The following is a 15,517-nucleotide window of genomic DNA, read 5'->3' on the forward strand; positions in this document are numbered from 1 at the left end:
TTTGCTTTTAGAATTTTAAACATTTAATCTTTCACCACTTCACCCTGAGAAACTTCCCATCCCAATAAACGAGGGGTATTACTGTGGGCGATAAAACAACAGGATTTCTCTGCTAGATTATAGTTTTTGAGGGAATAAATAATTATAATAATTAGTGGCTTGTGGTCAGACTACGCCCTCTGTTGCCATAAAATAGTAATTACAAGTAGGGTTGATAAGAATCCCTGTAAATAATGTTCAACAGATAGTCCACAATATACATTATGCATCAGAACTTCATCGATACAATTTAAATACAAAAAACAACAGCTATCAGCCGACACATACAACACATTCTACTTGCTGTAGTTTGGTCTGGCTTTGCGAGACTAGCACATAGCACATAACACCGGGACATTTTTGGTCTTATTTATTTGTATTATCGATTAACCATCAGTTGAAAACAGTTTCTGTCTCTGACAAAGCAATACAGCAAAAAAGTTAACAGCAGACATTTTAAGAGTGGCAGTTGGTAGTGGAACATGGACCTGGTTTGACCTCTGAATGAAGTCATTCACGCAAGATGTCTTCTTAAAGCAGCTTTTACCAAAGTACACAGACTGTTTCAAGGCAGACACAACACATTATGTTTACCAATGGAAGGTCAGCATTAAGTAACATTTTACACACACACACACACACACACACACACACACACACACACACACACACACACACACACACACACACACACACACACACACACACACACACACACACACACACACACACACACACACACACACACACTACAGAGAAATGACACTTTTAAGACGCGACAGTTGTCAGTTGATTGTCCCATATATTTTGTTTTTTTTGGATGGACTTAAAAGTATGACATCAAGCCGGCCTAAAAGTCTGCCCCTCTGTACTGCCACCAGGTTCTCCATAGATTTCTTACAGTAGCAGTTTTAATCTACTGGAACAATGCGACTAACAAAGATACAATTCATAATAAAGTGACAATTCTACATTGTGCAAAGATATACGGAACAAAATCGATGTAGCTAGAACATACACTACACATGAAGACTTGAACCCTCCTAATCTAAATAAAAATAACAATTTGTCTTAGCACTAGCATAGCATAGCTTAGCATCTCACTACCCCCCAAAGTACTGGCAATTTGTAGATGTGACAGACAGAAACTTACATATCACCCTAAACCCTTTCAAATTTCTAGGATACAAAGTCCTACTACAATTGTACTTGAAGTTCAAACAGAATAGCATCTTAAAAAGGGCCCTATTCTACCACCAGGGTTGATTGTGATTAGTCATACGCTACAAGATTTCTTTTTAATATACAAGTGGAAGTGCTCGCCCAGATGTGGGATTGACAGATAAATTCCCTGGTGGACCGTAATAAGTACTAGGCTGGAGTTTGACCTCTCTGTCATACATTTTAACGGCCACTCCCACTTGAGACGCAACCAGTGGATCGATTTTTGAATGGATTGGAATGTCTCACTCTCAAACCTTTTGGTAAAATATGGGGCCTTTAAAATGTACAAAAGAAATAGGGGCCCTTTAAAGAATAGCATTGGAAGGGAACCACAAATAACAGGTAAAGGCAAGGTTACATTGTCATTCAGAAGAACCTTCAAGGTAACATGGCCTGACGGTATGAGCCAGCTCATACACAAGAGGAATAGACAACAAATAAACCAAAGCAAAACATTCACAAATAATGGCATTGAATTAGCAACTACATTTCAACCGTTAACATTTTCACTGCAGACAGCAGTAACCGTTTTAGAACTCTTTGTATGGCTATTGTGAAATGCTAGAGTACAGGACAGGTTTCATTTGTCGTCAAACTTGTATGCCCATGGAATTAAAACAAACCACCAAACAAAGTAGCTGGATATCAGTGCATTAGCAGCCGTACTTTAGCACTATTGAGGGCAAAGACTTCTGATGTTTTAAATGACATTGAATGTTTGAGAGGATGAAAAAAATAACGTTCCTAATGGTGGCTTGTCAACAGATAGAACCAAAATGAGAAAAAGACTGCCTGTTTCAAATTTTGGATTGTAGCCAAATGGTGTGAAAATACCAAAAACGAATATGTACTGGTCTACATTTGCATATGTTTATGCTACATTCACAATAATTACAATTGTATTTATATAATTTTATATGAAAGAAACTATGGCAAATAATTATCATATAAAAATTATAATTATATTATTAAAAGGAAAATCCATACAAAAGTTTTAAAGCTTCAGTTTTGTGCATTGCTAATATAATATATAACCTCTGCAAAAAACAAAAACGTCCAAAATTTCCCAATGCTTCGTAGATCATGACACAGGCCTTTTGAACTATTTTACCTCTAAAATATTAGACGACTCAAATGTTTTCCTTCCTGCAACCTGATACTTTTGCGAAGCAACGATTGAACACTATTGGCAAGCTTCAGTAAATACATGACTGCGCACATTTGAGTGGCACAGCCGTTGTTTAAATGGACAGCCATGGGTATGAATCTTCCTGAGAGAGTGCGACCTACAGGCAGCAATCCAACATTTTCATGAACACCAGTGTGCAACCATATTTCCACTATGCTTTTTCGAACCGGCATCATAACCGCAAATTCCACCATAACTCAAAACTGGCAAAATTACCCTGTGAATAGTGCATGGGATTACAGCATATGGCCAAATAAGTAAGTAACAAATAGGAGTTCTTAAATATATATTTCTAACCCCATCTCCCCAGTTGTTGAGATACTCAGTAGTGTGAAGTTATAGGCATTCCGTGGGAGATTCATATATATTTATTTTTAAATAATTAATGTATTTATTTAAGAAAGTAGATGATATTGATACACGTTTGCAGACTCTTCAGCAGGTGCAGTGTCTAGTGATGGCTTCAGTAAATGCCCATCAAACAAGCACACATCAATAGGTATATTGGTGTGTTATATATATATATATATATATACTTCTTTTCAACTTTTCGTTGAGTGAATTCTTTGTCTCTTGTTGATATCTTGTGTACATCTAGACGTTTTGGGTTGCCGCGTCTTCCTATGCAAGAAAATGCCGAAGGGCTACGAAATAGAAAGTAAAGAACCCAAAACGTGTGATGGGAAGGAAGGATCCATTTGGGGACTAGCTGATAGACTCAGGCTGCCTGCTGCCTGAGTCACCACCGACACCAACAGGTACATCTTGTTTGTGCCTCGGACACGATGTGTCAATATCTCTTTAAGCTATTTTCACTCCCCATTCATATCAGTAGAAACTAATCCACATTCTATATTGTTGTCATTTTATACGTTGACCTTATCAACATTTGACCGGCTGGTTGACAGAGGAAGAGGATGGTAGAGAGACACTTGAGAGGATGCACCACCAAGAAAGAAAGAAAGAAAGAAAGAAAGAAAGAAAGAAAGAAAGAAAGAAAGAAAGAAAGAAAGAAAGAGAGAGAGAGAGAATAGAAGGATAATCTGAGTTGGGGGGGGTGATGATTAACGGAGAGAAAGCTGGCGGTTGCTGGGTGACAACCTTTAAAGCTTTAGAAAATCTTCTGCTCACTGGCACAGTTCAAGGTGTATCTGTCTAGGTCTGTGTGTGTTTGCACGTGTGTGTGTGTGTGTGTGTGTGTGTGTGTGTGTGTGTGTGTGTGTGTGTGTTTGTTTGGGTAACATTAAGGCTCTAAAGGTCACAATCCAAACTGTGCAACAGACTTATTCTGTTACAATCAGCCTCCTTTTAATGAAAGATATTTCTGTCTTTAAAGCTTTAAATTTGAACTTTGAACAAGAGCAAACCGTGATTGCCTTCATATGGCATCTTTAACACCAAAAGCAAAACGAAATCTTGAAATCATAGCAAAAACATCTTTCCATGTAGCACCATTCTAAAGTATATACTAATAGCACGTTCAATTAAAGCTTTCATTTTGATCCAAGATCAAAGCTATTCAAATAACCTAAGGATGGGCCATCGATTTTATTAGTTTCTTTATGTTATGCAAGAATTTGTAATGTTTTCTTTCCGTCAACTTCCTTTTTATTGGCTCTTTTCCTGCTAGCCTCATTGTTGTGTTAGCACGTCTGCCAGTGGCTGTTTCGTTAATATTTCAACATTCCTGTAAACTGTAGCCAGGCCTGTCTGCAGTCAACTTGGCCCCAGTTTCACATGAACTCCCCCTGACAGGAGGACACCAGGGAGGGAGGAGAAGAGTGGAAAACAAGGGAAAGAGGGGAAGATCGGGAAGGAAACTCTGCAGAGAACGTGACAAGCAAAGATGGAGGATCTTCTTTTGACAACAAAGTTCTCGATAGAGGAGGCCTTTGCTTTGCTAGAAGGTCCCAGCACCTTTATCAGAACCCTGAGCAAGCTGCTGTTTCTTCTTCCTCTTGCACACGTAATACACTGGTAAAACCACCAGGCCTGCGGACCAGGAGATAAACAAAATGGTAGGGGGAACAGAAGGGAGGTAGGGAGGAGATAGGTGGGTGAGAAAATTAAACGTAAGCAATGGCAAGATATATGTGTGTGTGTGTGTGTGTGTGTGTGTGTGTGTGTGTGTGTGTGTGTGTGTGTGTGTGTGTGTGTGTGTGTGTGTGTGTGTGTGTGTGTGTGTGTGTGTATATTTATGTATTTGTATATGTCTATGTGTGTGTATTTGTCTGTGTGAGAGATTGTGTGAGTGAGTGTGTTTCTATTTGTGAGTGCGGGTGAGTGAGTAAGTGAGTGAGTAAGTGGGGGAGTAATTGGGTGAGTGTTTTTATTGGTTTGTGTTTGTGCGTTTGTGTGTGTACCTATAACCAGTGAAATAGATCCCAGAACCACGACCAGCACAAGGACCACAGGGGCCAACACCACCTTACTGGCTGTAGAGACGGAGGGATGCGACCAATAGTCGAGCGTTAATATTGTATTGCTTTTACCGTGGAGAATTGTACTGTGATCGTACTGGAATAATTTTGGTTAATGCAGATCATATCAAAATACATGACTGAATTTGAACTTTACCAGCAAGCAACGTATTTAGCTGATACATGTGTTCATCCTTAGGGACGATGTGACCCGACTGATATTAAAGAATGAATTCCCCCTAGCAACAGTTTTAATCCAACTGTACAAACCCCCTCGGGACTTGCCCCACCTTCATTCTCCTACCAATGAACAAATCCAATATGTAGCCATGAGCTGATATCACCATGGTATACATACAAAGGGAGCTGTACTGGAGATTGTGGTCCTGGGATAAAATTAGCTTTCGGCTCCTCAGGCACCCCTGCTGCTAGCTAATCACCCTTAGCTTCTAATAGCTAGCATTCTTCAGAGACCATGGAGCAGCTAACTAGCGGTGGCTGGTGTCAAGATAGATTAGCCGACCGAGCGGACAGTATGAGAGAGGGACAATTATCGGTCGGTCTCGAGACAAACAACCAAAGCGTGTGTGGTAGTTTCCACTGGAAAGCGGCTAGAAGTGGCCCTGTGGCGCCCGAGGGAACTCACCGCAGACGGAGCCCCTTATCAGACGCCTCAGATGGGGTTTATCGGGAAGGTAGCGATACTTGCAGCCGAACACGCTGAGGTTGGATGTGTGGTCGCCGAAAAACCTGACAACCGACCAGACAAACGCAGAAGAAGGTTACAGGAGAGGGAGGTCAACTAAACACACAGACAGAGAAAAAGGAAATGAAAGGAGCAATGACAAAGGGAAACACAAACCTCATCTGGCGGTAACGCTCTCCACAGCGGTAGCAGAAGTTGGTGTTGCACTGTGTGCAGGTCATGTGGTCGCACCCCTCGGTTCGCTGAATGTGGATCTGGAGACACAGAGACTCAGGTGAACGCGTGATCGCAAGGCAAACAGGTCAATAATAGCCCCACACTTGTCTTTCGTACCTTGGTCCATGAACAGCCAAATGAGAAACACACTCGGCCCGGAGATCGCCAGGCCTTCAATTTCAGCAAAGGCGACAGACCTCCTCTATGCAAATGCAATCATTTAGAAGATTGCACCCAACTGATCGAGTTTAAACCTTGTTTGCCCTCCTTTACCCTTCCTTCCATCCGCCCACGTCCATCCAGCCAACCATTCCAAAATCCATTTAACCACCTACCCATCCATCCATCCATCCATCCATCCATCCATCCATCCATCGACCAAACAATCCATCCATCGACCAAACAATCCATCCATCCTTTCACCCACCCACCCATCCATCCATCCGTCCTCTGAATGTGGATCTGGAGGAACAGAGACTGTTCTCAAGACAAACAGGTGTTCCCGCTGTTTGCCTTGAGTCTCTTGTCCTCTGTACCTTGGTCCATGAACAATCCAAATGAGAATCGCACTTAGCCTGGAGACGGCCAATCCGTCTATCAATTTCAGCAAAAGCCGACAGACTTCATCCATTCAAATGCAATCATTTAGAAGATTGTACCCAACTGAGTTTATACCTTGTCTACCCTTCAATCCATCCTCCCACATCCATCCATCCATCCAATCCTTCAACAATCCACGCAAACAACCACCTACCTATCCAGCCATCCTTCCACCCTCTCGCCCACCGACCGCTCACCATCTGCCCCGTTACCACCCCGGGATTCCCGTACCTTGCACCGGGGACATTTCTGCGCGTTCCTCTGGCCGTGCTCGATGACGCTCGCCCACTTCCGCAGCAGCTTGTCCCCGCGGCGGTAGTCGCGGCACTTGAGCCCGCTGTGCCAGGGCGAGTGGCACTTGAAGCACCATATGAACTGACACGCACTGCACTGGATCTGCAGAGCGGGAGGAGAGAGGGGGGGAAAGGGGACGGGGACAAAGGGGGGGGGGAGGGTAAAGAAAAAATAAATGTTTGAAGCTTGATCACTATTTTAGTTAACTAATCACTTAGTTAAGAGGTGCTGAAGGTGTGACTCCAGAGCTATTATTGGAGAGATATTTGTTAGAATATTATTATGAAATGCCCCGCGGAAAAAAAATCTATTTTGAGTTGTGCATGCCTCTATATGAGATCATTTTTATTTTAGACCACTCTCGGCTCATTGCGGGCCAATCAGAGGATCCATCATGCCTGTCAATCACAGGTGCGTGAGCAGCCACCTTCCTCACTCGTGGAGAAACTTAGGAAGGGAGGGGACTATTTCTGTTATTGTTTCTCTTCCTGCTATGACTCTATTCAACTGTCGGATCTTACCTACAGTATGTTTAATTGATTATTATTATTTATTTTCATTTTGAGAATCAACCTCTCTCTCTATAAACCTCTGTTCATTATTAAGTGTGTTTCTTTGTTGCACTTCCACCGTCAATTCTGGTAACTTGTGAGGGCCATTGGAAATTATTTATGATATTCTATATTTAAACAGAGGTAAATAATTCATAGAGTCATCAATGCAGCAGAGTTCTGCTTTCCTAGGGTATAAAGTGTATCTACGTAGTAAGATAACTCTAGCGATAACTGCACTCATCTTCTGCATTTGAAAGACCGCCCAGGCACTGATCTCAGTACCACTGTGGTGGTGTTGTTGCCGTTGGCCTCACCTTGTACTTATGCTCCGAGCGGTCGGGTGTGTTCCTCTGCAGGGTGGTGAACAGGTTGCACTGAGGGCAGGGCTTGGTGCTCGCATCCAGTTGACACAACTCCAGGAAGTAGTGGTATCTGGCCAGCTCCTCGTTGGCCAGGTGAGACACCACAAGGCTCTCCTCCAGCAGGCCACTGCACTCAAGGATGGGACACACGATGTCCGCCTTGCCCACTTGTACCTGGGTAGTGACAGTGAACAGGTCGGTCAGTGACAGTGAACATGAGGGTCAGTCAAACGAAGAGGACGATCTTGTCCGTGTGCCTCAACTGAACAGCGGATCTTAAAACAATTTGTAGAATCGTCAACTGACTAAACAGCTAATGAACAATTGTGAAGTAAAAGTTATGCAAAAGCACATTAATGCCAAAGGCAAAAAGGTGTATCCCTGGCTGCATTCTTCCGACAAAAAGAACAAAGGCATCAAGGAGTTCTGTGTGTGTGTGTGTGTGTGTGTGTGTGTGTGTGTGTGTGTGTGTGTGTGTGGGCGTTTGTGTGCACTCTGCTCTGATTATAATGGGAGCTCGTCAAACACTAGGCACCTGCTTATCACCCCGTGTCAAGTCATATTGAGGATGCATTAAAGGCTATGTCAATATATTTGGATGCAAGTCTGAGATGGTCTGGACAGTGTTGCAGCTCCGATGACAACCAACACAGGGATCACCGTAAATAATCGTGACAAAAACACCTTATTGTACCCTTCCATCAGTTCCACCCCCTCCTGTTATTTAATCACTGTCACCCATCATTCTCTTTGTCTCTTTTCTGCTTCTAGATATTTTTTCCATGACCCGTCATCTCTTGTGGCACCGTGTGTGCTCCTCCTTCAGATGCTATTACAAATCGGTCACCTATTTCCCACCTTCCCCCTGGCATTCTGATTTCAAGCTGGTTGGACAAGTTGTCTGTGACACACGGTGGGGGGCGACAGTACACACTGTGTTTGTGTGTATGAGTGTGTGTGTGTGTGTGTGTGTGTGTGTTTGCACACACGTACTGACAATAGGTACATAAACGATAATGGTAGCAGCGTGGTAGTGCGTTACACCCACACTATACACACACTGGTTATGTAATTTGATAATGCCATTGTGTTAAGGGTTGCGCAACGGTGGTCAAAGTTTCAGGTTAAACAGGATGGCTTTAGTCGTGGATAGGCATAACACGAACTATCCCATGAAACATACACTTAAGGTGAATGAACATAAGCCGAAACTAAAACTTTCCATTTGGACTGAATGTGTTGATTTGTTGGTTGTTTGATTTTAAAGCAAAATGAGCTTGATAGTAATTGCATTGCATTTCAAAAGAATAAAGGTCTAATATTACATAATGACCAATGTAGAGCAGTCTTTCCTCCTGCTGGTATAGGAGAACAACAGAGTGGGTTTAATCCATTAGTGCTTGCAGGAGGGTTGGTCGACCAGAAGAAAAGTCGGTCACCCACGAATACTTTAAACCGGGCATTGCCACATGTCAACACCAACACCGTCGTATATCTGTGGACCACTGCTCCCCAAAACCAGCGTACCTGGGAGCTGATGTAGCGTTTCAGACACTCATCACACACGGCCTTCCCGCAGCATCGCAGAGGCACGATGGACGACCTGTCCAACAGACACACGAGGCAGTTCGACAGCGCGGTGCAACCCACGCGACTTTCCTCACGTGAAAGTCGGATCGACGCTCGCGGATCCCCCAGGTCGCGGAGGCTATAAAGTTCGGGGGTCGTCGAACCTACGACGTCATCCCCAGCCATCGTCTGCTGCAGCTCTCCTGCTGCACCAGACGGGAGGGCTGTCGGCGTTTCATTATGGCGTTCTTCTACGACTTCAAAGTCTTTTCGGTAGCCCTCGTTGGCGATACAGTAGACCGTACAGTACACGTGTTCTTTGTCAAAACAAGACTGGTCTACGGCGTTCCCGTGGCTCCTACTTTCACAGTTGTAATAACATTCATCGGAATCCGATTCGACCTCTTGGGGAACCGACGTCTCTGTTCCCGGGTCATAATAAAGCACTTGCTCGTTCTGGGTTTGCTGTTCGAGTGTTACTGGGGTTGATGGTGGCACATTATCCCGTTGTTCGGATATGACAGCACTGTTCGTGGCGATTTCCTCACAAGGGATGTCCTTGTTGTTGCGTCCCTCTCTACGATGCAGGGAGTGAGACTTTGATAATATCCCAAAATTGCGGTTTAAAATATCCACCACCGTACTGGTCCCATTCCCAGTCCCATTGTTGCTCCCATCGTGAGTGTCTTGATCGTCCCCGTTCTCGATGTTGTTTTGCGTCACCGCGCGTCGCTGAATCTCGGGATCGCTCTCTCCTCTCGGCGAGATAACGGTGGAGTTCGCATGTCTAATGACATGTTGGCTCAAAGCCCCGAGCGACCTGTCAACTTTACTGTCAGCAGGAGAAGTTTCGGTAGGCAGGCTGCGGCTTAACGTCTCATTCGCCTCGTCGAAACTGCCCATAAATGCTGGCATGTTATTTTTTCCGTAAGTATTCGGTCGATCATCTTCCATCCCCGACGTGTCACTTCCCAGGTATAGTGCGCGGTGCTCCGCCTGCCCCACTCTCGTCGACTACCAAAACAAAACACAACAGGCAGCCTACTGCTTCCGGGTCTGGAAGCATGTGGAAAGAGTGGCAAGTGGCCCGCCAATGGGAAGCCTGTGGTGAATCCCAATTTAAGAAGACATTGTGTACAGTCACTCAGACCATAGATTGTTTATGCAGTCTGGACCAGGGTTATATCACAATGTGAAGGGTGTGCAGAATATTTTAACAATCTCGTTCTCATGGACACACAATCAAGAAGCATTATTGCTTTTCTGCTCATAATTTACACAAAGGTGTATGTAGTAGGCCTACTAAAGGCAATAACTATATCATGTAACATTTGTAATTCGCATTTCGAAACAGTAAATTTTTGCATAATAATAGACATGACGTTGAATAATGTTGTATAATTTGGCTTTAATTCGAGAACAGTAAAAACACAAGATAGTCTGTCCTTTCTTTCTGTTCTACTAGTACAGTCACCTCTGTTAAACAACCCAAAAATGAGCTAAAAAGACTCAGGAACCTCTAGTCAATGAGGAACATAAACAAGCCAAACATTGTACAGTTTTTACTCAAAACCTTGGTTCCACAATCCTACTCCATGAATATTAAGTACAGTGACTGGTTATTTGTAGTCTAAGGAGGAACAGCATCAACATTATTTCTGTAGTAAATCATTAACAGCCCTATTGCTGAGCTGTGGATGTTATAAAGTGAAAATAGACACATTATCTTAGAGTTAAGAATTGACTTTTTCAAGTGGGCAATTTTTACTTAACTTTTACTGAATTTATCTCAATGTATATTGCCTCTCAATATCTATTGTGAGTATCATTGCAAACCTATATTACTTACCAAACTTAAAAATGTCTGCCCACTTATTAGATCTAAATCTGTATTTTAAAGTTGCAGAATGAATGGAATACAGTGTGGACAGCCATTTATAAGTGGACTCTTGTTTGTTTTATTGAAGTAACTGTAACCAGCCAAAGTGCTTTACACCAATGTATTTAATCTCCCCGGTCACACTGACTACAAAACAATCTTTATTTGTGGAATTGTATTTGACAGTTTTTTATCTTCATGTCTTCTGCAGTGTTAATAAATCAATTCAATAGACGTGAAGACTTCAGGCCTCAGCAAGTTCCTGCTCTGTTCCGTCCACAAAAGTATCAGTACAGTATTTTACACCCACACACACACACACACACACACGCACACAAATGCACACGTGCACACGTGTATAAAAATACACACACACATGCCTGCAAACACACATACTCACACAAGCACACTCACTTTTGCATACAGATAAGGTGGTCATATTATGATCTGAAATTATCCTTTTATTTCATCCAGTACTCAGTAGCATAAGCAGCACTCCTATGCATTAGAAAGGCCCCTTTTATACTACTCTCGTCCATGTTATTGATTTTGGACCGTCCACAGACTTGTATGATTGGCTTGAAAGGTAGATAGCAGAGGAAAAGGAAAGGGGTCCAAGTCTACACCTTCAAGAGAAGGTTCTCACATCCGTCCTGCTTGGCTAGAGAGCTGCTGACTGTCAACGGCCATGTTTGGACAATATTTGCCTCCAGGTACCATTTAAAACCATTCAGCTAGTGCCGAGTGCCGAGCTCACACTACAGGACTGTTAAATCGTATCAAAATTCCATCCGAGGAGGAAGGCTCACCTCTAACGACCATCAAATTACTTTAGGGTCAAGAGACACTAGCCAAAGGGACAATGCCAGTTGCTAGGGCACCACATCCCATACATATGAATGGGTTGTATGATTTGGTTAGGTTGTGAGCAGGGAATGGAACTGTTAAGGCAAGCTGGCTAAGATATTTAACAGTTCCATTCCCCTAAGATATTTAATCATTACAAGTTAAAATTATGACTGATTAGTTACTCGGCCTTTGGGAACACTACCTTTCTGTGTCATTGTTTTACAGGGACATTTCCAAGTGATCTGTGGGGGTAAAGATGCAGCTGGTCTGCCTGTATGTCACTGACACAATCTGATGGGAAACTGCTGAGTAGCCTGAACGACAACTGTGCACGTTTGAACAAAAACATTTCAGGTCATAATGTGACTACGTGAAGCTCTCTCTACTGGCCGGCTACCTGTCTTCTATCTGATATAGAATATTGTACAATTAGAAAAAACAAAACCAAAAAAACGTTGTTTTTTTTCCACTTGTGGACAACATCACACATTAGTAATCAACTAGAAAAAACAGTTAACACAGCCACATTGTTAAAAAACGTCTAGAAGTTCAAAGTTACATGACTATTTTACTTCTTAATTATTATTTTCCTCCTGGTATGAGCGCATTTTTTGTAGTATACATTTTTTAAACTTTTATTATAAAAAAAAAACACACAAAGTTTCACAATGAGAACACTTCAAAATAAGTCTGGAAGCATTCCAACCAACCAAGAAGTTCCCTCGGCGCAGCTAGTTAGTGAGTCACACGCAGCGCTGAGATTAAATACGACACCTCATGCAAACACACACGACAACGTCCGCCACCCCCCCTCGCCGCGTGAACGCAGCCTCGTGGGGGGGTTAGCGAGCGTAGGTAGGTAGACCTATGACCTCGGAGGTCAGAGTTCACCGTCCAGGACTGACAGATAACCTAATGACCAGCTAGCGTGCGCAACGTCAGCGGTTGACAGACGTATGGTCGGGTCGGTTGGTCGGTCCACCTCTATGTTGACATCAGCCCGTGTTGAAACTGTGTTGGTTTGTTTTGGTGGTCCCCCACCCGCAAAATAAAATAATACCCGCAAAACGAATCCACTTGGTTAACGGTAAAAGGCCTCAACAAAGCATTTTGGTCCACGTTGCACTCTCCATTCTAAGCAATACAAAGGAAAACGACGATCCTGTGATTCCGTCAGCAGTGGAAGCGAAACAAGGGAACATCCCTCGGGTCTATGGACACATTACAGCTCCGTGTCCTGTAGCTCTCCGAGCCTAAAGCTTGGAACAAGGGAGAGGGAGCAGGATCCTATACCTTGTAGTACTGTTTAGAATCACTGAATAAATTGACTCGGTTCAGGGAACTACCCCGCCGCGCTATGCATCTGGTTTTGCATTATTGTCTGGCGTATTCCAGAAGGAGAGGAGAGAGGGGGATAGGCCGAGGGTGCCATGATGGCCCAGCAGTGACAATGTTCGACAATGTGCCCTCTTACTATCTGAGTGCCAATATGTACGTGTGGGAGTTACTGTGTTTCTGCACCCACTTGTGCGTGTGTTTGTCTGCATGAAGGTGTCTGTATGTGTGTGCCTGCCGCACACGTATTCGTGTGCCTGCAGTTTGTGTGTATGTGTGCACGTGTGTCTGAACACATGTGCGTGTGTGTGTTTGTGTGTCTGCACACATGTTTATGTGTATGTGTGTGTGTGTGTGTGTGTGCGTCTGCACGTTTGTGTCTGTGTGTGTGAGTTGTGTGTTTGCTTGTGTGTGCACGTGTGTGTCTGTGTGTGCGAGTTGTGTGTGTGCTTGTGTGTGCACGTGTGGGTCTGGGTGTGTGTCGTCGTATGGCTGATTGACTGAGACGCCCTTGCTTGCCCCACATTGAATATCAACCATTCTGTATCCGTTTGGCTGTAACGCTCTGTTTGAATCGAACAGGGCTATTTTGGGACGACAATCAGGTCAATGTCTGATCGCGGTTCCAGGCCGATGGAAGGAGGTTGATCCAAATTGTAACAACGTTTTCTCCCTCTCTCTCCTTATCTTCTGTCCGTCTATATGTTCTCCAGCAGCACAGATAGAAAACCTGTTGTAAACATTGCTTGTATTATAAATATCTGTATATATTTGTATGACGTTAATGGCCAATTTAATTTAAGTTAGGCGTGTTATTTGTGTGTTGTGTGCGCTCATGTTTATTCCTTGAAGATGCACGTGTGAAAGAAGGTGTAGGAAGGTGCGAGGTTCAGTATTATTCTATCTAAAACGAATACGTCGTGCTGACTCTATCTCATGACTTTGACTGCATGTCGCCAAACCCCGCTTCTTTTCCAGTTGTTGATTTCTGTGTCTCTGCTGTTCATCACTAATCGAAAACACCACTGTATTACATCAGAGAAAAAATACACACGCATAACATTCTTTAAGTGTTAGTCTGGTAGATGCTTGTTGTGTGTTCTGTGATCAGAGGTCATGTGTCTGACCCGTGAGGCACAAAGAGATTCAAATTCCAGAGAAAAGACATTCGGTTTGAGTTCTGTGGTCAAGAAAATTGTCTCTTTCTCTGGGTTTTTAAAACTCTTTGGTTAGGCATGGCCATAGAAGAGGAGCATCCTTCCAGACAGCGAAGCATTCCAAGAGCGATATTTGAATCCTTCGGAGTACGTGGCAGGAGTTTGACCACCGTTTTCCCTTGAAAGATGTAACAGTTCACCATCAATTAAACCCATCCAGATGGCAGAATTCTACTTAAAACCCCCAAAACAAATGTAGGCTTTAAGTTGTTCAGCAGTAAGTCCTTGTCAAGGTCTGGATAGCAGAGGAAATGGTACTTCAGATGAATTCAAGTTCAACCCATTAATCCTCAGCTCTTCGTTTGTCCCACCCTGTTGGGTTTTAATATATTGCAGAAACAAATCCAGCGTTCAAGAGACGGGAATTCAGTCCTGTCGTTACCATTCTCGTCCACAAGAGGTCCCTGTTTCATCAGAAACGGATCCGCAGAAGATTTAAAGGACGTCGAAGCTGCCGGGTGGTTTGTTTTAAGACGTTTAGAAGTATTAAGAAGCAAGAAGTTAGGCTGTAATCCCTTAATTAAAGATGGAGATGTCCAGGGTGGGGTATCACTTCTGCTGAGTGCCGTGTGTTACTTCGACCTGAGAAGGAAGAGAAGAAGAAGAGGGGAGATTGAAGATTGAGATTGCATTAAGAATGGCAATCATTTTTTGACTTTGATTTTAACATATGGTAGATTTATCTTGATGAAGATTTTTCGAAATGTTTGATTAACATATGAATACTATATTGCTCATCAACTCAGGGCTGTACATAAAGATGTTACATAAAACCATATTAATATTATGCACGAAGCATACAAACATAATGAAGTAAAAAACCCAGGTTTAATGCAAATGCTACTTATTTGTACATTGAGCATAGTGTACATATCTAGTCAATTTAGTTGTGCTACCAATGCAAACATTCAAGTAATGCAACATTCTTCATTCTTTGGTGCATCAATAACTGATTTAATGACAGTTAGCGTGGTAAAAGAGCATCATAAAAAAAGAGCCTGTTAGACAGTACACTGACGTTCCCCAAATATCGTGGCATTTCTCCTGCTGTCTCGAGGCACGGT

The 15,517-nt window shown here is 43.1% G+C and overlaps 1 protein-coding gene across 1 annotated transcript; it reads right to left on the reverse strand.

The window, feature by feature from the left end:
• Positions 1–394: 394 nt before the first annotated feature.
• rnf217 (ring finger protein 217) lies at positions 395–10,222 on the reverse strand. Its single transcript, XM_060041620.1, has 7 exons — positions 9,132–10,222; positions 7,557–7,778; positions 6,626–6,790; positions 5,735–5,832; positions 5,519–5,622; positions 4,816–4,887; positions 395–4,444 (listed from the first exon to the last, which is right to left on the reverse strand). Exons 1-7 carry the CDS (start codon positions 10,125–10,127, stop codon positions 4,353–4,355), a joined length of 1,749 nt encoding a protein of 582 aa, XP_059897603.1. The 5' UTR covers positions 10,128–10,222; the 3' UTR covers positions 395–4,352.
• Positions 10,223–15,517: the final 5,295 nt, after the last annotated feature.

The sequence above is a fragment of the Gadus macrocephalus genome, chromosome 21 (assembly GCF_031168955.1).
Source record: "Gadus macrocephalus chromosome 21, ASM3116895v1".
Classification (NCBI taxonomy): domain Eukaryota; kingdom Metazoa; phylum Chordata; class Actinopteri; order Gadiformes; family Gadidae; genus Gadus; species Gadus macrocephalus.

What these genes read in the sequence shown, in the direction of transcription:
- rnf217 (XM_060041620.1), bottom strand. Translation starts at nt 10,127, where the DNA reads ATGGAAGATGATCGACCGAATACTTACGGAAAAAATAACATGCCAGCA. An exon ending in AGAAATGTCCCCGGTGCAAG is followed by an intron (nt 5,833 to 6,625) that starts GTACGGGAATCC and finishes CTGTGTCTCCAG; the next exon opens with ATCCACATTCAGCGAACCGA. An exon ending in GAGCGTTACCGCCAGATGAG is followed by an intron (nt 5,623 to 5,734) that starts GTTTGTGTTTCC and finishes GTCGGTTGTCAG; the next exon opens with GTTTTTCGGCGACCACACAT.